The 24,064-nt window shown below is 42.9% G+C and overlaps 1 protein-coding gene across 3 annotated transcripts in view; it reads left to right on the top strand.

Annotated features, from left to right (window-relative positions):
* ldb2a (LIM domain binding 2a) overlaps positions 1-24,064 on the top strand; it is a 42,674-nt gene continuing 18,610 nt past the window's right edge. For all 3 annotated transcript variants that reach the window (XM_026999409.3, XM_026999410.3, XM_026999408.3), the window contains exons 1-2: positions 1-267; positions 11,944-12,046. In XM_026999409.3, the coding sequence (XP_026855210.1) occupies positions 136-267; positions 11,944-12,046 (235 nt within the window). In that variant the 5' untranslated portion in view covers positions 1-135. The remainder of the gene's footprint in view (positions 268-11,943; positions 12,047-24,064) is intronic.

Raw genomic sequence — 24,064 nt, 5'->3', positions numbered from 1 at the left:
TATTCGGTACAACGTGCAGGGAGCGGGAGAGAGTGCGCGTGGCGATCTCACTTGCAGTGTTTGGAAGCCTTCCATGTGCGCTGCATGGATGGTGAATTCTTACTGTACATCCTGTAAACGCGGCAAGGAATCAACATGTCCAACCCTCCCCACGACCCGTTCTACTCGTCCCCGTTCGGACCGTTCTACCGGAGACATTCGCCGTATATGGTGCAACCTGAGTACCGAATCTATGAGATGAACAAACGCCTACAGTCCCGGACGGAGGTGAGTTTTCATCCGTATAGATTCGCAGTCACGACAGACTTGTTTTTGGTGAAAGTTCTTTCTGAAAGAACACCACAGTAAGACCTGTTTCTCTTTCTGGGTTGGCACATTTTTTCACAAACGCACAGAAAGCAGATCATTTTGTATTACAGTTTCAACTAGACAGTTTTAAAGTAGCAGTGCATATTCAGGTATAGGTACTGTCGGTGTTACTTTCAGTAATTGTCCTTTGTTATTCACTTGTTTGCATATTCGGGCCACTTAGTTGGTGATTCGAAATTCCACCGCAACTCGGGTGAAAGGTTTGGGATTCCATAAAACGTGCAGTTGTAAAATCTGAAATCGTTTGTGTGTCTGTGTATTTGTTAAATTTTCGCTGAGCGTATATATTAACCCAATATAGCATATTTTACTATGAATATTAACTTTACAAGATATACAGTGAAGTATGAATCTTTGGATAATTTGATTACCAATTAAAACCACGTGGAACATCGCTCAAAAAGTACCCAGACATGACTTTACCAACTCTACGCAGCATAGATCGTCATATTAATCATATGCAGATTTTCTGGAGAGTTTTCTGGCGAGCTACACAGATCCAAAAATTATGTTTTTAATAACAAAAGCAAAATTAGATGAAAATTGCTATCTGACGCTGAATTATGATGTGGAATTTTAGCTCAGAAGCGTATACATTTTAAAAAGGTTCCACCTTACACTTTTTCTCAAAAAGGGAGCGCACTTCACACACACACACACACACACACACACACACACACAGAGAGAGAGAGAGAGTCCTCTGTCAAATATTTAAGCAAAAAAATATTTTAGCACTGTTATATACACTTCAGTTTCTGACATCAGAACCCTTTTTTCCTGTGTCCACTACACCCTTTGTGCTTTTGAACAGTGGGTTTTATTAACAAATTCCTATTTCTCCCAAACTGCTGCTGAAACATAGAAAAGAGTCTTATATTTTCAGGTATTTCTAATTTGCATTACTGTAATGCTATTTGTACATTAGCCCCCCCCCCTCCCCCCACATACACACCTTTCCTCTTTCTCCCCCCCCTCTCTCTCTCTCTCTCTCTCTCTCTCTCTCTCTCTCTGTGTGTGTCTCTCTCTCTCTCTCTCTCTCTCTCTCTCTCTCTCTCTCTCTCACACATACACACACACACACACACACACACACACACACACAGTCTTGTTTTACTACCCTTATAGGTACCTTCCATTGGCATAATGATTACTAGAGCTCATAAATGCCACACCTACAACTAACCTTAACCTGACCTCAGTAACCAAAAGAAAATCTTTTGGTTCTTTTAGTCTCTCCAATGAATCTCCAAACTTTTGTTTTGTTTTGTTAGCTTGTGGGGATATCTGGTCCCCACAGAGTTATATAAACATATATACACACACGCATGCATGCACACATGCAGGCACACAGATGCACATACTCACACACACACATACACACACACACACACACACACACACACACACACACACACACACACACACACACACATAATTACTTAAATCTCTCCACAAATGCAAAGGTCACGTACTTTTTTAAAATACAGACTATAATACACATTTTCCTTCTTGATTTAGAAAACCTCTGGATATGATTATAGACAAGTGTATAATGCCATAACCCAAACAGAATAGCCTGAGATCTTCACTTCTTTTCCTGATGAAATTCTCAATGACATTAGCTATTTAAATTGGTTATACGATATCATATCCATCTTGTTTTTCCAAAAATATGTCAAAGGTTTTTAATACTTTCTCATTTCTTTTTTCACAGTTAAATCAAAGTTTAAGGTTTTTTGATAACTGCTTTCACTGCTGTTACAGTGTATCAGAGATGGAGAATGATCCAATACTGTATATTTGATAAATCTGATGTATCACTCCACACGGATGAAATGTTAAAGTCTCTGTACCCTTAAACAAACAAAACTGCACAGTGTCAGTCGGGTGGCTCACAGAGACAATGTAACTTTAAGGAGATGTGGACCATGTTGCTGGGTTGCAGTGCCACAACATCATGCATAATTCATGAGTGTTGGCCTAAGCCCCAGAAGACTTCCACTCTGAAACGGCACTCACTGAGAAGGCTAACATAAACACAGACTCAATATGTCATTCCAACTGCCTCCACCGCACTTTCTTATTGTAACAGCTTTCTTTTAGATTAAATCTTTTTTGTGTGCTAGATCGTGATAAGGTGTTTCACTGATGGGTGATTAGCCTATGAATCTGTTTGATAAGTGCAGTAGTGTTCCCTTACACAGATACATAACTATCACTTTAGGAAGCATCAGTTTAAAGATTTCAGGGTGAACAAAGAACATAAGCCCAGCGAGTGCCAACAGAAATAAATTAAGTTGCTGAGGTGTTTATGCAAAGCAAATGCCTGGTTCCCGCTCATTGACCATGAGACATCAATGCAACTTCCCTCTCTTCTGAAAAGCAGACCATGCAAGTTTGTATTGTATCAGCAATAATGGACACATCTACAAAGAATGATTTTGAAAGATTCTGGCACTTAGAATGGATTTCTTTTAAAGGTCTGTTGTTTCAAATCGTGGGCACTTTTTGCCAGAAAGCTCCCATCCTGTCACAGAAGACTAGTCAAGTTGTGATAATGCTGAAATTGTGCCAGCAATCCTTGTGATGTTTATTAGTTTAGTGGTGTAGCGTTTGCTAATGTATTGCTGCGACACCTTCACTATGGTCATTCATCACCTCAAATTATATACCTCATGTGATAAACCCAAGTAGACTGTGTCAGGTCTAGCATGGCAAATTATAAGATGCATAATCAATAGGCCTACTACCAATGACTTCCCATATCCACCATTATCCCATTATGGTGACCATCCACAGGTGGTTAATGGATTACCACAGGAGCACCAACAACATACAGCAGACAGCTGAAGTGAAAGAAGAACTGGGCAGAAATGAGACTCAAGGAATCCCTGATAGTGTCTTGACTCTTGACTCAAGAGTGCTCAGACCCATGGCCTGAGGAAGCATTATGAATTGTGTTGTCTGGAGGTTTCCAGCACTCCATTTAGTGCCATTTACCACCTGGAAACTAACAGGGCAGAGCAGCCTCCTCTTAGAGTCAACAAGGAGCACTTCCTGTGGGTCCCTTCAAGACAATAGCATGGTGAATCCCAAATTCTGTTTGTTGTCTTTAGAAACCAATTTTTTGTGAGGCTACTTTTTTGTCTCACAGTGGAAATACCTTTTCAGTTTTTTGCTGATAATGGTATGTCATACAAATGTTAAAATGAAAGAAAATACTTTGACCATTTACCCAGCCTGGATGTAACCCCTCTTATTGCTGGGAGTGACTGCCTTCCATGAGAGTCACCCTTCAAATACATACCTTAACCTAGCCTACAGTTATTCTGTTGATCTGAAACCAGCCTTTAAATTTCACTATAGCATCTCAGCTGTCTTGTTGTACAACAACAGAATCAAACATCTCACCTTTGTATTAATGTTTTCCTTTGAGGGTGGAAGAACACAAAGCCAGTGTTTAACAGTCATGCGGCTTTGTTCTAGTCCATGGTCTATGCAAAACATCTAAGATGACTGCTTCCCACTTTCCCACATTCTTTGTCTAGAAAACCAACCTATCTTTGTAATGAAAACCTGACCTTTTACTACACACCTCTGTATTCATCTCTGACATGTAAACAACCAGTGAGTGTTTAGCTCAGTCATGGTAGACCATTTTCTGCAAAATATACCTCTTTGCTCAATAAGTGTACATCTCTGTGATCAATACTGCTGTCTAATGAACACAAGTAGAGATTTGTAATACTTTGTAGTTTTGTGAAATGTTTTGGTACAGTCTGACAGGTTCAGTCAGTAACTTGCCACACAAGAGTATGCAAATGTGAGAGCCAGTTAACATTCAAAGGAGGAGCCTCATCAACCCCAAGCTAGTGTAAGCTCATTAGCATAGAGCTCCTTAATATTTGCAGGGAGAGATAGAGAAAGAGAGGTAGTGTGTGTGTGTGTGTGTGTGAGAGAGAGAGAGAGAGAGAGAGAGAAACAGAGACTGAGAAAATGAAAGAGGGGGACATAGGTAGTGGATGGCAGAGAGAGAGAGAGAGACCATACAATCCATAAGAGGTCAGGAGGATGAAAACAAATGGAAGTGCAGCTTTATGAATCTCTGCCTAATGGTTGTGGAATGGGATGCGTTTATGTAAAAGAGCAGCGAAGGTTCGCACTGATGCTCTATCCCAATCTGAAGCCAATCGATAATGCATTTTGCTGAGGAGAAACTCCCTCCTAGACTCTCTGAGAGATAAATCAATCAATGCAATTCCTCTATAGTCCTATTATAGCCACTGTTGACTCTGAATGGTAAGCCAGTCGACAGATCATTATCATTTGTAACACCTGATGTTTAATTGATTTTGCAAATGATAGGTAATGGGTAGATTATTTTGAAGTGAAACATGTACATGCCATTAACCAACTCACATTGCCACTTGCTGTGCATAAAGACCATCGCTTGAACTTAGTTAAAATGGTAGTCTAAGGGGCCCAGAATGGGTCATACTCTGTCCCTATAGCGATGGAGTAAACCCTTACAGGATATCAGTACATCTGTTAAGAGCATTTCATATCCACGAGACTGGACTGTACAACTCAGGCATCCAGTTGATTCCATGGGCTGAATGTTGCACAAGGACACATTGACTTCATCCTCGTTATTGCCTAACGGACCATTTACTATTGTATTACTAATAGCAGGTGGTTATTTGGTATGTTTTTAAATCCGCTGCCAAAGCCTGACAAAGGACTGACCTGCTAGGTAACTTGTACCTGATGGAGTGTATATCAAGAGGTGCCATGATAGCAGTTGGAAAAAATAGTATGACAGCATTACAACTGATATTGCATCTTGGATGTCTGTTGTTATGTCATGTTATGTTATGTTATGTTATGTCAAGCACACTGTCATGTTAAAACTACATTGTACAAATGAAAAAAAAAAGTCTTGCAGTACATTTTGCAGTATGAACATAACAGTTTTGTCTTGTCAATAGATTCCTTGATTATTGCACAAAGAGGGGCTACAGAGGCACTGCCTGCTTTGTTATAAATTACACTGAAAGCACAACAGCATTAAAGAAAAATGGAAGTTTTGAAACAATAAGGTGGCGGAGAAGCTGGCAGGATGCTTAGACAATAGTCCCACCTTTTTCCTGCGACTTTCCTTCCAGGCCGCAGTGCTGGACTGATAACAGATAAAGAGGGATCGCCCATTTTCACCAACTTCCTGTTTTCGGTTGTGCTTTTCTCCCACTCACAAGCTCACAATCATATTTTTGATTAGAGCTGGACAGTGTTGAATGTTGTGAGCTTCGATAAGGCTGCAGTGAGAATGAGAGTTTTTGAGGCATTGTTGGATTTGCAGGATGGAGTGTGAATCTTGATTAACAGTGAAAATGTAAAAGCTTATATTTAATTATTATAATACCTATTATTGTTAATATTATGATTATTATTGTTGTTGTTATTTTTGAAATAGCTAATATAATTCATAATAGACTTACATGATTAATCACATATTAATTAAAATCATGACGTTGGTCTCTGTAATTAGCATGTTTTGAAAGGCAGCAATTAATGCATTTCTTCAGTAGTGTGCCCACTGCATCATAATCAAGCATTTAGTGGCTCCAGACAGCACAGCTCACCAAACAAATATGGAAACAAATCCTGTGAATTTTTGCAGCCGTGTCCAGGTCACTAATCTTGCGTATTTCGCTGGAGCACACTATCAGTGCTCTGCCAGGGCGTGGTATGACATGTGCTGAGACGTAACCTGCTGAATGTTGTTAAAAACAGTTATTAACTGCAGTCACGGTAGTGATCAGAATAATCATAATTTGCAGGCATTGAGAATGCAGGTTGTCATACATACTGCACTGTATGTGCATGCTGGTTTGAGGAGGTGGCTTGAGTTTGTGAATGTTGGCACACTTGTTTCAGAAAGTCACGTTCATGTCTGTTTGCAAAATGAGCATCCCAAATACTCTGGATGGATATACTGTATAAATTGGCAGGTAGACCCACATATGCCTCACTTTGACTGCTGTGGGTTTGTATTTGTGTTTGATGTGCATCAAGTGTAGACAATGGCTTCATTTGCAGAGTAAGAGAGCACATAGAGGTTGTGAGAAGAGAGGTGGAGCAGCCTAACTCGGCCTCAGAGAACTTCCTGAAGGACACTCCCTTTCTCCGTTGTCCAGAATTTGCATAATGTCCATTATGGACGCTCAGCCTTCTAACTCACTCGGAACCCATAGACGGTTGCCAAGGCCGCCGAACGAGAGCAGTACGCGGGCGAGCTTGAGTGGAGCGGGTGCTGAAGAGCCACTCCCGGGACTTAAATATTTTTATGCTTTCATTCTGCACAGTGGAATATGGCCTTGCTGCTGCTCTGCTGTAGTCTTTGAGTTCAGTTTCAGGCTTAGAATGCAACAGAGACCTTGGGGAAATTTCAGGAGCCTGCCGCGTAGCGCTGCTCTGAGCTAGCATTGCTTGGTTTGTTTCAGATGATGCGCTTCTAAACGGAATCCACTAATTACATTCTCCAATAGCATACAGAATAAAGATTAGGGTCTGATTTATAGTTTAATTTTGATGCAGTTACATGTATGTGTACGTGTTATGATGATTTAGGTTTGAGAAATGTGCGTGTCTATTTGTTTGATTTTGTTTGTGTGTGTATTTGTGCATGTGTTGTAAAAAAAACAGTGTTATTTACCGAGGATACAGGACGCTGTTGTCTCTCTAAGCCCCCGGATTTCCCACAAATCCCGGCTGCTTGGCCCTAGCAGTGTGGTGACTGGGTCGAGAGGCGCCATTGGCGTGCTGATGATTCCCCCTGGACGGCCCAATCAATACGGCTTTATCTTTGGGCAACCCACGCAGACGCCCGTGTTGGTTCACCTGGGGTCCTGCAGGAGTGATCGCCGCGCCGTACATCAAAGCTCGCTATCAGGCTCGCCTGGGCAGACAGGCGCAATCAGAAGCAGAGGCGTGATCCACTCATCTCTTGCGGCAGCTAAAGACTCGTGATCTATAGCCCACGCGCCACACCGCGCAGCTCTGGAATATGTCATCCTTATCAGCGCTGATCTGTGTTCCCAGAGTTGTAACATCCTGAGCCTTTTTTCACCTGTCAGTCAGGACACAAAGGCTGTAGATGCTGATGTTTATGATACATTACGTTGGAGACGTAAAATACACTCTTGGAGGGCTTCTTAGAGGGTTCTTTATGGAGTTGTGGAATATAAACATTTAAGCCTAAAAGTCCTCTTGTTTTGACTCTAGAATGATGAGTACCCCATACCTCATAAAGTCTAAATGGACAAGAAGGGCTCATTTACTCAAAGTCAACGCAATTCAGTTATTTAATAATAATTGAATAATTTAAACACATATACAGTTGTTTAAGTCAAAAAAGCCCACTGTTACAGTTTTTAGTGTGTATTGGAATTCTAGAAGGTTGTGTAGGAATTCTACTTGTACTGGGGTTGTGGGGTGACTCTCGGGGTTATGCCATTAAACATTAGAGTTCTGAACTCTGTAATGCTCTTGTAATTCAACTGCACTCTGTTACCAAGTACAAAATGGCCCAGAGTTATGATATAAAGATGATCCAACCTGAATGTCCTCACTTGTGAGTTAGATTTTAGAAAAGCCTTTCACATCAAGTAGAGCAAGGCCCTGATGGTAGTTTACAGTGAAAGGGTTCCTACTGACAGCAAAAAGGGGTTCCACTAAAATACCTTTATCTGGAACCCTTTTTTTTTAGGTGTGAGTGCTATTGTTCATACTTTTTATGAGCATAAACCACAGTACAAAGCAGTAGCTTTTAAACAGAAATTGACACTTTTTATACTTTTTTGCAACCTTAAATGTTTTTAATATTAAGAAGTAGTTGCTAATTAGATGACAAAAATAAAGCCAAAATGACTTAATTTGAGTGTTTTAAATGCTGCCCCTGGGAAGTCTGTGTAGAAAGGTATTGATATTGTTTGCAAGGGGCAGTTGAACCATTAAATAGTGTTAACTGGGGCAGATGCCTGATCAGATTGGCCATTGATTGTGACAGTGTAAATTATCTCCAAGATAAATGGAATCCTTTAATTCAGGGCTTCAGCCAGATACTGATCATGCTGTCTGAGGCCATTACAATCCTGCATAGATGAAGTTATAGCAGACTAATTAGCACCAAGACAGAGTAATGTAATTAACATTTGTGCTAACTTTAGGCCTGCAATTATCTCTGTAATAGTTGATTAGAGATAATTATTAAACACATGCACAGACAATTTTCTGTTATTTGTGTTCCATATGGAAAACATATAATATGCTTGCATCCTGAACACTGCAAAATGGCATTGGAGCAGTGCTACTGTTCACCATTAAGGATGGAATGTGTAAAATCTACTGTCACGAATACAGCAACTCACTAAAGATCTGCCTCATCCAGACAAATTGAGAGCAGCACAATCTCCAAGTTTCCCATCAGAGAAATGTTTCTGGAACTTGCTATTAAAATCAGCAAATGTTTGGGAAATGTGACCTGTGTCTCCGCTCAAGGCAGAGAATCATTAGCATATTGAAATCAGAGTATAGACAAAGAGTTGTATTCGTGTATATGTGCATGGGTGTATTCTGCATTTGTGTGTTAACACGTATGTGTGTGCATGTGTACACATGCTTGTGTGGGTGCATACGCTTGTGTGTGTGTGTATGTATGGCCATGTGTGCATGTGTGTGTGTGTGCATGTTGACCCCAGCATTGAGTTGTCTGTTTCGAGGAGATCAATGAGCTCTCCGAGCGTATTCTCTCCACCTGCTGACACTAGCGCTTGGCTGGAGTGCCTCGGCTCAAGTGTTCACGTCAATGGAGCTCGACAGCGATATTGAGCTGTAAAGGCACGACGAAGCACACCACTTCACACAGCAGTGCTGGAGGTGTAGACAGAGCAGGAATTTACTTTTTGCTGGTTAAGGAAGTGTTTGCAAATACATTCTGTGGATGTTTCGCAAAGGGGGCTTTTAATGGTATCATTGTGATGTCATCTGTAAGGACTCCCAAAACAGCAACAGAATTTGGTGATTTGATGGTTTGGACAAGTAAGTGCAGCCTCTGGCTTTACTGTGACATTATTCAGGTATGTAGAATTAGCCAATGGCGGTTTACGTGGGCTAGGATGCAAGATGTGGACAAAAAATGCTACATTGTGATTTTGTTACTACACACTGCGATTGTAATATGCTTTACTGTAAAGTGAAACATACTGGTATGCCTTTGATGTGAAGTGGTTTAGGACTGGACTCTGTTATTCCCATCAAGATGATTTCAGTTTGTGGTATCATGTTGACGCCATGATTCATCAAAACACCCACAAAGCACTCACACTGGAATGTCTGAGATTGGTCAGAATGCACACAGCACAGAAAGCAAATGCTGAACTGTTGGAGGGCTCAATTGCATATTGCAGTCTTTTGTGTTAGTGTGTTAGCAGAATTGCAAAAGCCAATATTGCTATAACAACTAACAAATTATATATTGTGCAGCTTCAATGTGGACACTAGAAAGCCTCTGAGTTACATGCTAAAAACAAGCCAACAACCTCATTATCAAAGTATAACCATATTAACCTTGACAAATGGGGAAGACTGAAAGTCAAGCATGGTCAGAGCAGAGGTGCTAGAAAATAAGCTGAGCGTGCATATATTAAAGTGCTTAGCGTAATCTGGTGGGCTGCAGATGGCGATTTAAAAGCGGAGCTTCAGACAACGTCATGTGTGGGCAGGACTGCCCGACAGGCTACAAGATGAACATCGAGAAAATCATCCAGTAAACAGAGAGACAGAGACCGAGGGAGACAGCCAGAGAGAGAAGGAGGAGTAGAAAGTTGTTGCTGACCCTGAAGCTTTGTCCATCCTCAAGAGGCCATGAGAGAAAGGGGGAGAGGAGGAGAGAGGAAGAGGAAGAGGGATAATCTGATGAGGTCGTATATCCTGCTGAGTCTGACTGTAATATTTAATAATGAACACACACTCGCTCTCGCACATAAACATTACAGATTTCCCATGCATTAGTAACACACACTCTCTCACAGCCTCAAAACATAATGACAATACACACACTGACAGATACAGATGCATGTGTTTGTGTGTATGTGTATGAAGAAATTAAACCACTCACACTCAGATGCTTGGTCCTTGTATTCACATTTGGGGTTATCCAGATGTGGCTGTGTGTTTTTCATATTTGTATGTGTGCATGGTTTTGTGTATATGTGTCTGTGTGTGCATATGCATACTTGTGTTTGTGTGTGTGTGTGTGTGTGTGTGTGTGTTGTCAGTGGTTATCTGATGCTAAGAGCCAGCTGTGTTGACTAGTAACACTCATGTAAAGAGACTGTTGGCCCTGTGACCTCTGCTCCTGCAGGGAGTCATTCACCCCAGTGTGCACAGGACAGGACGTGGCTACCACCTCATAAAACAGCCATGTATCCCAGCATAACTGAAACATCAACATGGAAACTAGTATCAGGCCAGCCGAAGCCACCTTACCCACCTCTTACAGAATCCATTTACTCCCTAAAGTGGCAGCAGATGGGCCAGTTTCCTTGCATGTCCAAAACCAGAGGCTCAGGGGTCCGGAGGCCCCGGGGGTCTCAGGCCCTGGGGGGATGGGGGTCGCCCCTCACGTTACATGGAGCTGACAGCACTAATTGCGGACATCTGTGAGGGCTCGCAATCCGTTGGTGGCGGCGCCAATGAGAGGCCGACAGCCATCAAAACAACGTCAGCTGGAATCAGACTCCTGTCAGTCAGGGTGGGGGTCGTACAACTGTGGCGGGGGGGATGATTATCATCAGAGTGTCAGAACAGCGATTCAGCACATGAGGTTAATCTGCCTGCCTGTGTTAGGGAGGCACTGAATTAATACAGCCACTGGCCGGCAGTCCCTGATATATCTGCGATCTTTTGGTGTTAGTGCTATGAGCCTGAATTTACAGTCGATTAGTACAATGTTATCTCTGAGGCGCTCCCGAGGACACGAGAGCAGCAGCGTTCGGCTCGGACATGCTGCGTCAGATGGGTTTTATGGGCAAAGGCAATGGTCTCTGACTCCATTCCCTCGTAGTCACTGCTCAGTAAAAGTCCTAACAGACCTGGGGTTATGGTGCAACAGGAATGATATAACTGTACTCCACCACCAGCCTCTCAGGTGTGTTTTCATACTCACTGTCATAATCACAGCAATGCTGAACAAGGAAGAACTGCTGCAGCCACAGAAGCTCCAGTGTGCTGTTATGCCCAAGAAAATGTTTCCAATTGCTATTACAAATTAGACTGTAAAGTGGGTTTTGTCTGTAAGTGATTTACCTCTTACTGTCGGGGACGGCTCCCTTAATCCACAGCAGTGACTAATTAGGTCATTCAACCGACCCACAAGCTTCCGCAAAACATTTTAAATTCTGTCTGCTCTTTTTTCACCCTTTTCCTTTTCATTTTTTTAAGCATTTGTTGTTGAAGAGCAGGTCATAATGGGGCTAATTAGCTCTCGTTAATTAACCCTTTTTCCCCTCCCAGGAGAGTGATAATCTGTGGTGGGACGCCTTCGCTACTGAGTTCTTCGAAGAGGATGCCACGTTGACCCTGTCCTTCTGCCTGGAGGATGGACCAAAGAGATACAGTAAGGCGGCGACAGCTTATCGCGTGGAACAGCGCCACCTGCTCTGAAGGACCAAATCACTAAGACACACGCTTTGGCAAAGAGTGTATTCAAAAGGCCCTGTACGATAAGCAGACACTTTGAAATACCTAAATTAAAATACCTAATTTGAACCTACATACACTGGTCAGTTTATTTATGCATACACACTTCTAATTCTACTTTAGACCAATTGTTGGCACGTGAGATTTATCAGTCGCCCTGGTCCCCCACTCATCACTAGTCAGTTTCTGACCATATGCCCACTGCCAGTGTTATTTGTGTGGAAGATAGCTATAACACTCACATTGTCCACTTTGCACAAAAACAGCATGGAGACACATTTAGCTTTTTTTTTATCAGAGTTTAACACAGTTCCCCAAACTCTTTGAAAGACATTTGAGAAAAGTACCAAGGAAACATCCTAATTCGGCTTTTGTAATTCTACCTTGTCCTTTTCCCCATTGTAAAGGCCATTTTCTGGGCATTGATTTCATATGCTAATGACCACACCTCTCATTGGCTAATGCAGTGGAAGATGAGATTGTGTAGTTGTAGAGAGCCTTGCAGTGAATTGAAATGATTCACAGACTAGTTCAAGTGGGATGATATGTATGCTCAAGGTTTGCTCCAAATGAATCACGTTAACCCATAAAAAGGAAAATACACCACAACAGCGGACACTTTACCTTTCACAATTTCTCGCCCAGTAGATGCGACGACAAGTCGTGTTTGTGTGGACTGACAAGAAAAATGCGGGTTAGTTAACTTTCACCTCTCATAGTACTGTGTTATTGGTATGGTTGTAGGATGATATGGTACAAGCATATCAAGCAGTGCTACTGAAGTGTTAACACATGTCAAATCACTGTTGGCCTGGTTGAGAATGAATGGCAGAATATGTAGCCGTCAGCAGTCCTGTGCTCAGACCCTGACCACTGATAAAAAATTAGAGGATGACTAACACCAATTCTGCCATGCAGTATACAAGCTATTGACACTAAGTGCACACCTTCAGGGCAGTTATAAAAAACATTCTAATAAAGTGGCTGCTGAGTGTATATTAGCCTAAGGCTAGCTGCACACTATTCAAATTAACACGCTTGGATAGTTGGCTGCCTCATCCTGAAATACTGCAACCTTGCGTGTTGTAGTTCTAAGCAGTTTCAAGCAGAGCATGTCTATAACAGTGAGCGTATGTCTCCATCCACTGTAGAGATTAGATTCCCTGTTTATATGAGCAAAGAGGCCAGTTGATATAAAAGTCCTTTGGCGACTCACAAGTGGCTTAAGTAACTTTGGTGCCGGTCTGACGTTGCGGTTTCAGGCTGGTCAACCCAAGGTGTGTTCAGTGTTGATAAACGAAGACTCGGATCATTTTGTCCCATTGCCAGGTGGCACCTTTGCAGATCCCCTACAGTGAAATGCAGCATGGGCTTGATGAAGACCAGGTTTTTATTGTTTTTCTGCTTTCTCTCACTTTTATTGTTTTTGGTCTCTCTCTCTCTCTCTCTCTCTCTCTCTCTCTCTCTCTCTCTCTCTCTCTCTCTCTCTCTCTCTCTCCCTCCCTCTCTCTCTCTCTCTCTCTCCCTCTCTCCCTCACTCTCCCTCTCTCTCCCTCACTCTCCCTCTCTCTCCCTCACTCTCCCTCTCTCCCTCTCTCTCCCTCTCCCTCTCTCTCCCCCTCTCTCTCTCTCTCTCTATCTGTCTATCTCCGCACTCTGTTTCCTTCCCTCCCCACCTCTCTGCTGATTTGAGCAGTGTTGTCTCTCCGCTCTGAGTCCTGTGCTTTGCTTAGTCATGCAGATCGGGCTGCTTGTCATGGTAGCGAGAGTGTGACTCAACCCGGTGCTCCTGCTCAAACTCTCTCCCGTCCCTCCCTTTGCTTTTTAGAGTGCTGATGTATCCAGAAATACAGACTTTTATCATGCAAAGTGAAGAAGCCACTTGACTTCCTCAGCTTGCCTTAAAAACTCCCAGAGTGTTAATTGTTTGTTTGAGGATGGACCTGCAGGTTTTGTGAGGAGTAGCAAATATCAGTGCATCACTGCCAAGAAATACAGCAAGTGTTGTTTTATGGGCCATGAATTGGTATGCTTGTTAAGGGTTTACGCTTACACATACCTTGACATTCCTATTTAGCTGCATTCCAACACACTTGTGTATTGTTTTCTCTGACAGAGGACACAGAAGCTGTGTGTTGGTGTGTAATGTGTAGATATTGTGTATGAGCAGATTGATGGGCTTGGCTGTACTCTGTGGTTCAGATCACTCAGTCGAGCTCTGCTATGACTCATCTTTAGTCAAGCTAAACACATTCCTATTAAACTAAACCTTACCTGTAGCATATGCTTTCTCTCTCTCTCTCTCTCTCTCTCTCTCTCTCTCTCTCTCTCTCTCTCTCTCTCTCACTTACACACATAAGCGCATATGCACACAGATGCATACACAAATACATACATATACACACACCCACATATACATTTCTTGCAGTTTTTCTGTTTCATTTGTTATATTCTTCAGAAATATAATTAATTAAAGTTCCACTATTAGTACATTTGTGCAGCTGTTGTTTCCCATTTAGTCCAGCAGTCATTTCAGTCCGTATTATTAAAAAAGGAGCAGCCAAGAAATGTGCATTACCTGTTTATGAAGCATTTATTACTAATACACAACAGCTCATTATATAAACCTGTTACATGCTCATCACACAGTGTGATGTCCTTTCTCTTCCCTGTCTGCTCGCTGGTGTCTCTCTATATTTCTCTCTCTCTCCTCTTCTAAGAGCCCTTTCATCAAGCATATCCCACTTTCCATCCTTTTCCTCCCTAAAATATCACTTACACATGTAGACCAAAAGTGCATATAACATTGAAAAGGCAGCAGGTTCGTGCTCGCCGTATTTGCAGACCTACGGCCTGTCGGTCACTGTGTGGAATTTGATATCTCCCCACCAATGCCGTGTTTTTCCTTTGGAAATGGAAGGGTCATTGCTGGCCTCATCCAACTGAAATTACTTTTCCTACTCTCCCTCCCTCCCTCCCTCCCTCTCTCCGTCACTCTAGCGCTCTCCCTTTTCTCTGTTTTACCCACCCCTTTATTTTCTCTCTTCTGCGCTCTGCTCATTTTGCTCTTAGAGACCCATCCCCCATTGTTTTTGTCCTCCTTTGCTATCCTTACTTTCTCTCTCTCTCTCTCTCTCTGCCTCTGGTCATTTTCCTTTCCTTTGCTCTACTCTGTCTGTTATGCATATACACAATAAATAGCGCAATTACACATTTTTCTTACTTTGCCAAAGTAAGAAGCCTGTTTTGAATACATTAGACCCACATGCCACACATCAGTTCACACTAAGAATTTCAAGGACGTTTCAGTTCATATGTAATAAAATATCACCTCTCACTCTTTAAAGACTGTACCATGCAACATGTTAATTGGTGTCTTTGTGTGTGCGCGCGCGCGTGTGTGTGTGTGCATGCGTGTGTGTGTGTGTCGGTGTGAGTGAGTTTGTGTGTGTGTTTGTATGCGTCTTTTGTAGTGTGTGTAGGGTGTGTGTGTGTGTTCGCCCTTGAAATGAGCTTATTATTTTCAGCATGACTCATATCGCATCTAAAGAGCTTGCCTTGTTTTGGGGGGATAATGTGATGAAAGTTCTTTTTTCGCATGATGCAACGTCCCGGCAACAGTGGCACAGGCCTGAACCATGGGCTACTAACAGCAGAACCATGGGCTACTAACCGCAGAGATCAACATGAAATGGGAAGGCCACTGATCACAGCCACATACTCCTACCAAAATGACCACGCTTATTTCATATACACTCTCAGACCCGTTCACCCACTCCCGATGTAGATCATATCGGCCTTTTTGGTGGCTGTGTCTTTCAAATACATTCAAGGTCGGATCAGTGATAAATTTCAGGCAATAATAATCACTTTTTATCGGTCATGAACATGGTTTAGAGCACATCACAGATGGGTGTAGGGAGTTTATTTGAAGGAGATTACAAGAGAAAGAGGCAGAGAGAGGGAGAGAGAGGGAAAGGAATAACAGAATGTAGAGAGGAGGCAAAGTAGAGAGAGAGTAAAAAGGGTGCGAGACGGAGAGAGTGAGGGATAGAGGAAGAGAGCGAGAAATGCGTAATGAGAAAGGAAGCATGTTAGAGAGGTGATTGGCAGCGTGAGGTAACTCTACAGTGAGTCAGTTCAGCAGTGTGGTGGGTGGGTGTGTATATATAAAAATCTATGCATTTGCTGTCTTTCTGCTGCTATAGTGACATTTAATGGGTTTTACAGATAGTCTAAAATTATGAGTGAGTTTGATGTCCATCCTGTTGATGTTTGTGTGTGTGAGAGAGAAAGAAGAAGAGCAGCTGTGGAAAGATGGGAATGGACCTGTCTCCTCTTTTTTCTCTCATTGTCTTTGAGCACAATAACCAAGCCTGCATCCCTTTTCAGTACCAGCACCATATCAGCTCTAAATGACTTCCTCTGCTAATCACTTTTGTATGTAACAGTGCATATGTGTGTGAGAGTCTCTATGCAAGTCTGTGTCTATATTTACATTTATGGCATTTAGCTGATGCTTTGGATAAACACAGCTTACAATTATGACCTATCCTCAGGGGCCTAACAATGGCAACTTGGCAGTGGTGGGGCTTGAACCAGCAACCTTCCAAATTACAAGTTAAGCACCTTAACCACTGAGCTACCACTGCCCTATCTCTGTACCGGTGCGCATACACAATGCATAGCCTACATAATGCATACACAATTCATAGCATGTCATTCTGCATTTTTTTCACTTTCTAAGCACATGTCAGCATGTATTTCTCATACAGTGAACTTTGCTTGATCTCCAGCATTCGAGCTCATTTGGATTTGGCTGAGCTGTAAAGCATCTGGGCTGTGTGCTTTCCACAAGGTCCTGTATCCTCCCAGAAGGTGCTCTGCGCACCTTGGCAGTTCTCACTCACACTTTAGCCAGGAACATGGCTGTCCAGATTTAGTAAATATGAAGTCTTTAAAAAAGCGGAGCTATGAAGGGCAGTGTGCACTCTGGAGCTGAGAACCTTCCGGAAAGTCAACATTCTCCATGCGTCCGCATTCATACATAATGAAAGAGACACACTTGTGGATTGACTGGAAAAGAGACATGTACACATACACAGATATAGCGTTCTGCGCTTCACCTATGCACAGACACAAACACACACACACCCCTCTGATGGGGGATTAGCTTTGATAACTGACAGAAATGTGTTATATTGGGAACATTAGATGGAAGTGTTGGAGCCATGGTGTGTGCGTGTGTGTGTGTGTTTCCCTGTATTAAAAGTCGATGTCTCTTGTCCCAGTGTATCTCATGTCTGTTGTGATTTGGTGGGTGTGCAGTTCGACTTCACAATTCCACCCATCTCTCCTCTCTGTCCCTGTGGTTTGCTAAATTCATGATCTCTCCCTCCCTCTCTCTGTCTCGCTCTCTCTCTCTCACTCACTCTTTCTCTTTCACTCCCCATGGCAAGGTACTGTCCCCATAGGCCCTGTGTTAGGTGCATGCGGGCCTTGTGAGTGTGAGGTTATCTAAACACACCCAGCAGGAACCCTCCTCTCTGCAGCCCTAATTCACTCAGGAGGAATAAAGGAGGCGCGCCGTGCGGCCCTCTCAATTGATCACGGCACAAAAGGGAGGAATTACCTGGGCGTGTGAGATTTCATGCGCTCCCTCTATCAGTGCCGGGACTGGGGGGGCGGCATATCAATAAACATCATCTAACACCCCGCTGTGAAGTCCCGGCGACTCAAACACCCGACAGCATCATAACGGCAGGTGGCGGGTTGGGGGGGTTGGTGGCACGTCCCTAAAGCTCTTGGAGCAGCACCACCACTCGGAGTTAATGTTCCAGACATGATCTGATTGCATCCACAGACACAGGCAGGGAGTGGGGTTCACGTGGCGAGTGTGTGCAGGGCCTTTGACAGTGGCTGGGGGGTTGTTATGAATGGAAGTGTGGGATCAAAGCTCCTGTGTTCCACAGCGTCAGCCGCACCAGGGCTGCACGACACGGGCAGAAAATGTGCCGTGGTTGTACTGCTACATATTGCATTTGCGATATGCCTCGCAGTTTATGAAAACAGGCTGGTGAAGGCATGGTAGGGGCATGGTTAAAGGGCAGCCTGCGCTATTTTTGTCCAAATGATTTATGTTCGTTGGATCATGCGAATGGCATGGCATGATCAAAACCCACGTAGGACTCTCATGGGGAATGTCTGAGATCGCTTAGGGTGTTGACCAATTATTCCTTTAGAGGGCTCATTTATTTACACGTCCAGTAGTTTGGTCCAGTAGTTTGCTACACGCGACAACGATCAACAAGGGATGTTGTGATGTCATAACCACTGGGTTTGGATGGGAGGTTGCCACTTGTTGTTTGAGTGCGGGGCAGCCTCAGTTTAATGCGGGTTTGGAATAGCTGTGTAAATTAGATGTACTGTATGTTCTGGGTGGGTGGATGTTAAGCTGGGTGGTGCTGAGGTGGATGGTCGTTGTGGCATCAACTTAGTGGCCCAGGGCTGATGCGTCCCCCCATGGGCATAGCTGGAAGAGAGAACGGGTGAGGGCAGCCGCTTCTGAATTATGGATGACGGTGAAGGAGGTGACTGGAGGGGGGCTGTAAAAAACCTGCACACACACACACACACACACACACACACACACACACACACACACACACATACATACATACATACACACACACACACACACAAACATACACACACACACACACACACACACACACATACACACACACACACACATACACACACGCACACACACACACATACATACATACACGCACACACACACACACACACACACATACATACACACACACACACACACACACACATACATATACACGCATGCACGCACACACACACATACACAAATGTACACACACACATACACACACACATACACACACACACACATACACACACACACACACACGCACATACATACACACACACACACACACGCACATACATACACACACACACACACACACACACATACATACACACACACACACACACACGCACACACATACATACTACACATATACACGCGCACACACACACACGCACACACACATACACACATATACACACACACACACACACACATACACACACACACACGCACACACATACACACACACACACACACACGCACACACACACAGAGTTTGAAAGCTCCACAGAAGCTTACACACAAAGTAGCTTTCATATTCAGAGCCCTAAAGAAAATCACCAGAAGGTATTAGTGAATAGACAAAAACGCCATGCTGCCCCCACCACCATAGCACACCCAGCGAGAGGCGCTGGTGTGTGGTCGGGTGTGTCCTGAGGGCGGTTGCAGGTGAGTGAGGCTGCCCGGCTGCGTCTCTCACTGGCTCGGGCTGTCTTCAGGGATTACTGCTGGAGAGAGAGAAGCCTCAAATCTATCAGACAAGCAACTACTCTTTCTCTCTCTCTCTCTCTCTCTCTCTATCTCTCTCTCTTTATTTCTTTCTCACATGCACACATACACTGACTCACACGCTCTTTCACTCTCTGTTGCTTGCTGATTTTTGGTCTCTCTCTCTCTCTCTCTCTCTCTCATCGTTTTCCTTTTCTCTTTTTCTCACATCCTGTAAACACTCAATTAAATTAAATTATGTCCAGTTCAGTTTACTTCAGTCCAAATGAGTTCAGTTCAGTTCAGTTCAGTTCAAATCAGTTAAATTCAGTTCAGTTTGAATAAATTCTATTCAATTCAACTCGGTTAAGTTCAGTTTAGTGCTTAGTGGTTGTGGTTGTATAATTCAGACAGTCTCGTTTCACTACTGTAGTTTTGCTATTGGAGTGTTTATAACTTAGTTGACTTTGATTGATTGGATTTCAGACAGGGTCAGAGGCAGAACCATGTTCGTAGCTGTGTGTCGATTCTTTTTCTGATTTGCAGGTCAGTGTTTTTACATTTTATAGCGCTTTTCTGAATTTTGAACAAATGGCCTAATTCATCTTCATCTCGTTGTCATTTTCCTGTGCGCCCCATATAAAACACTAGTTTGCAAAATGGCATAATTTCAGCTGGGTATTTCTTCCATTCCATGTCTTCCAAATGTGACACTTTCTACACCTCTCTACTGCAGAGGAGAATTGATGGAGTAACCAGTTCAAATAATCTTAGCTAAATTCAAATTGGTATTTGAATGGTAACAATATTGGCATTTGAATGTGAAACAGTAACAGTTTGAACACTGCATGCTCTTCCTTTATTTTTACAATATTCTACATATTAGAATAATTGCCAAGGCATCAAAATGATAAAATAACCCTTGGAATGGGTGTAACCAAAGACGATTCAAGCTATCTTCTATTTTAGATTCTTCAAAGTAGCACCAGGAACTAGCCTTTACTACAACAGCAGCTTTCCGGTCTCTGTGCATCCTCTCACCTGGCATTATGCTGTAGCTGGGATATTTTCTCAAAAGCGCTGAAAAGCCTCCAACATATGCTGAGCATTTGCTAGCTAAGGGGAAAACTTGTAAAATAAATTTTGGATTTAAAATGTTTGTTTTTGGAAATAAATCCATATATAGGCAACATCTTTAAGACTTACTCCCCTGAAACTCATTCCAGTTGACTTTCATTACTGCGCAAAATGTGTTCTACTACTCTGAAACTCTCTCTTTATCAATCAGCTTTCTGAGGAGTAAGGAAACACCAGTGATACTTTTGAAAATCATCTCAGCCTTCACCTTATAACGTCGTTGTTAGTTGGCTGGCATAAATGAATTCTCCTTCATTTCATTTGCTATATGTTGTTCTCGTTATTGCCATGTTTTCTTCTATTAAATATATGTTTATGTGTATATGTATATGTTATATATGTTTCTATTATACATGTTTACTGGCAGAATTCGGATATGGGTTCTCGAAGGGAACAGTCCGTCTATAGAAGCACCACTAAGCCCATCTGACAACACTGATGTCATCATTTTTATCTTGCCACCCCTAGCAATTATTTTTATTTTACGTGGAATATTTTGACTTCATAGATCAGGCTGCTTTGACAAAAGTTTGAGAGGCAAAGAGGGAAAGAGAAAGAGATGGGGAGAGGTACGTGGGGTGATGGAAAGAAAGAAAGAGAGATTGAATTAAAGTTTTATGACTGATGAATATTTCATATTCTGGGTACTGAATTCCACATTCTGGCTACGGGTGTGAGTGTGTTCGTGTGCATATTTTGTTGTTCTAGTTATTTCTGATATGAGGCTATACCTTATAAAAACTTCATATGAAAATAAGCAACAAGTATGGCATATTTAATAATACTGCTACAGCACCACATCTGACACCACAATGTGAAAGTGTGTGTGTTGAGGCCTTCATCTGGTATCAGGCCAGGATTTTACTACATCAGCAGAGAGCACCACCTTTTCACCCATCTCCAAACATACTTAATGCATTTAAATATATTTTAGTGGTCCTGTTAGCGCCTCCATCCCTGTCCTGGTCTAGCTATGACACTGACTTACTGTGTCTTAACTTTAAGAAGGCTTCCTTTACTGGGTGGTGAGATGCCTTAACACGGGTTTCCTGACTTCCATCAGCGACTAATCAACCAATCATCATATTCTTTGTATTTTTTATTTTTCGTTCTTTTTCAACGAAAAGGAAAATGGAATTAAAAACATGAAAGCAGAGAAGACTCTAAAAATTGTTTACATTGGCCACATACGTGAATTCCAGTCTCATGTATTGACATCAAGAGGAACTCTGTGATTCCCTCTGTCATGTCTCTCACCAGTCCACCATTTTTTGTTTGTTTTTTTACATGAACAGAATCATACATTATGTCACCGGATTCCAAGATGGTATTGAATTGGCATTTCTCTTCTATTGTTATTATTAATTGCAGACCAACTGCACATACTCTATATAATCAATGCCTTACATTTCTCCAAACACAATTTAAAAAATCACGTGTGTCTTCTTTGACACCTGGTGAAGCTGATCTTAATTCATTGTTCTTTGTAGTTACTAACCACAGGACTCGACATCATTACCATACTGGACTGGCTACTCAGAGATGCAGTTTTCCTACATTCACTTCCCTGTTTGAAGTGATAGATAATCATCATCATCTGTTTAAAATTCAGTGTTTACCCCTGACCACAGTCCTGCTGGAGGGAGAGTCTAGTCACGGAAGAAGCACTCATCTGCCTTCACGTTTATGGGTCTGTGCGAGATTGTGGGTGTGTGTGCGTGAGTGCATGTGTTACAGTCCCTGGAGAGTTAATTACTGATGAGGAAGAGCAGAGCGCTCTTCTCTGTCTTGTGCTCATGCCTCCGTCTCTCTCTCCTCCTCGTCTGAACTGTGTAAACTTCTGTGCGAATGGAAACAAGACTGCTGCCTCTTGCAGGCCTTCACCATGGTGAAGGAGGTGAGGCTGCACTCCTCAAAGGCTGGGGTCTCCTCCACGCCAGGAACATTGCGGTTGTGGGCCGAGACAGTACAGGGCAGACACAAACACTCGTTTCTGTCTCTCTATGTAACACAGCTGTTGGACAGCCATTAGCAAACCTCACACCTCTCTATGTGAGATCATAAAACTTTTTCTCAACAGCTGGAAGTTTCTTAAATGGAAATACGAGTTACGGAGAGCAACTCCGTGAACTACTCTATTGTACATTTTTAAAATCATGTGATGTTTTCACCATTATTAATAAACTGATGTTTATGAGGCTGCTGTAACGGTGAATTTAGCACAGCCTATACTCACTCACTCCACCACCTCCTCATCACCCACCCACCCTACACGACTCTCCCAGCATGCACTGCGCTACAGAATACTGCATCGACTGCATAATCACACCAAAGTATCGCCAGCTTCTACAGTATTCTCCCCTCCCCCGCTCCTCTTTCTTGCTCAAACACACACGCGTGTGCGTGCGCCTGTTTCTTTTCTATGTGCTTATGTGTACACTCATTACCACCAAGAGTTTTGCTACTGTTATGATACTTCATACTTTTGCTTCCACACACAGGCATTTTGGGTTTTAACGGAACTCCCTCAGTAACTTGGACCAAATACAGTGGAAAGATGTTCCATTCATTCAGATTTTCATTCTTTGTCTTTACTTCTCCTCATTGCTCCTTTTCCTCTCACCTCTCTCCATTTCTCTAATTCTGCTCTCCCCCACCCTGCCTCTCTCTGCCCCTCTCCACACTCTCATCCTCACCACTTCAAGCTGAATTCCTCCCATTCGTCGTTTTGGCTGTGAGTGCTGGCATCCTTCCTGGGGCCCCCGCGCGCCGCCTGAATTAATGTGCCTAATTAACGCCACGTTAATTATTTGTAAATGCCGTGTTTGGGTACACATTACTTGAGAGGCATATGTTGCGCCGCGTGTTTGCCGAAACGAGCCACCGCATAATCCGATCTCCGGAGTACCAGGCTCTGACGCTGGGCCAATCCGCCTGGAAGTGCCTCGGAACGCACGGAAGAGACTTGGAATTCCATGCCGAATGAAACTGCTGTCCTGTGCAGCTGCACTATTGACTGAATGTGCCCCACACAACTGGATTGGAGAGAAGTTTAGACTGCAAGGTGCCCCCTATGGAGAGGGGGGGGAAGTTGCATTAACCACGGCTGTAGCTGCTGTCTTTTTAAGTCTACAGTCCTCAGGCATCACATGTGGAAAGAAACCCTGAAGGACTAAGGAAAGGCTGTTTAATTGAGAGCCTAGTGTCTACAAATATTTGAGCAAACCCTGCAGGGAAGTACCTGATTTGGCTAATTAAGATCTGTTCATGGCTAAAGAGGTGTTTATTGGTGAAAGAGGCAGAGTTCAACTCATTTGACCCTGCAGAAAGATTTTTCATGTAATCATCTTAAATTCTGCCATTGAGGAAAGTTACAAGGATAATTCTGTACCTCCCGAATGC

The sequence above is a fragment of the Electrophorus electricus genome, chromosome 16 (assembly GCF_041902795.1).
Source record: "Electrophorus electricus isolate QZ-2024a chromosome 16, ASM4190279v1, whole genome shotgun sequence".
Lineage (NCBI taxonomy): Eukaryota > Metazoa > Chordata > Actinopteri > Gymnotiformes > Gymnotidae > Electrophorus > Electrophorus electricus.
The sequence above is the reverse complement of the archived record's forward strand: the minus strand, read 5'-3'. Positions and strand labels throughout refer to the sequence as shown.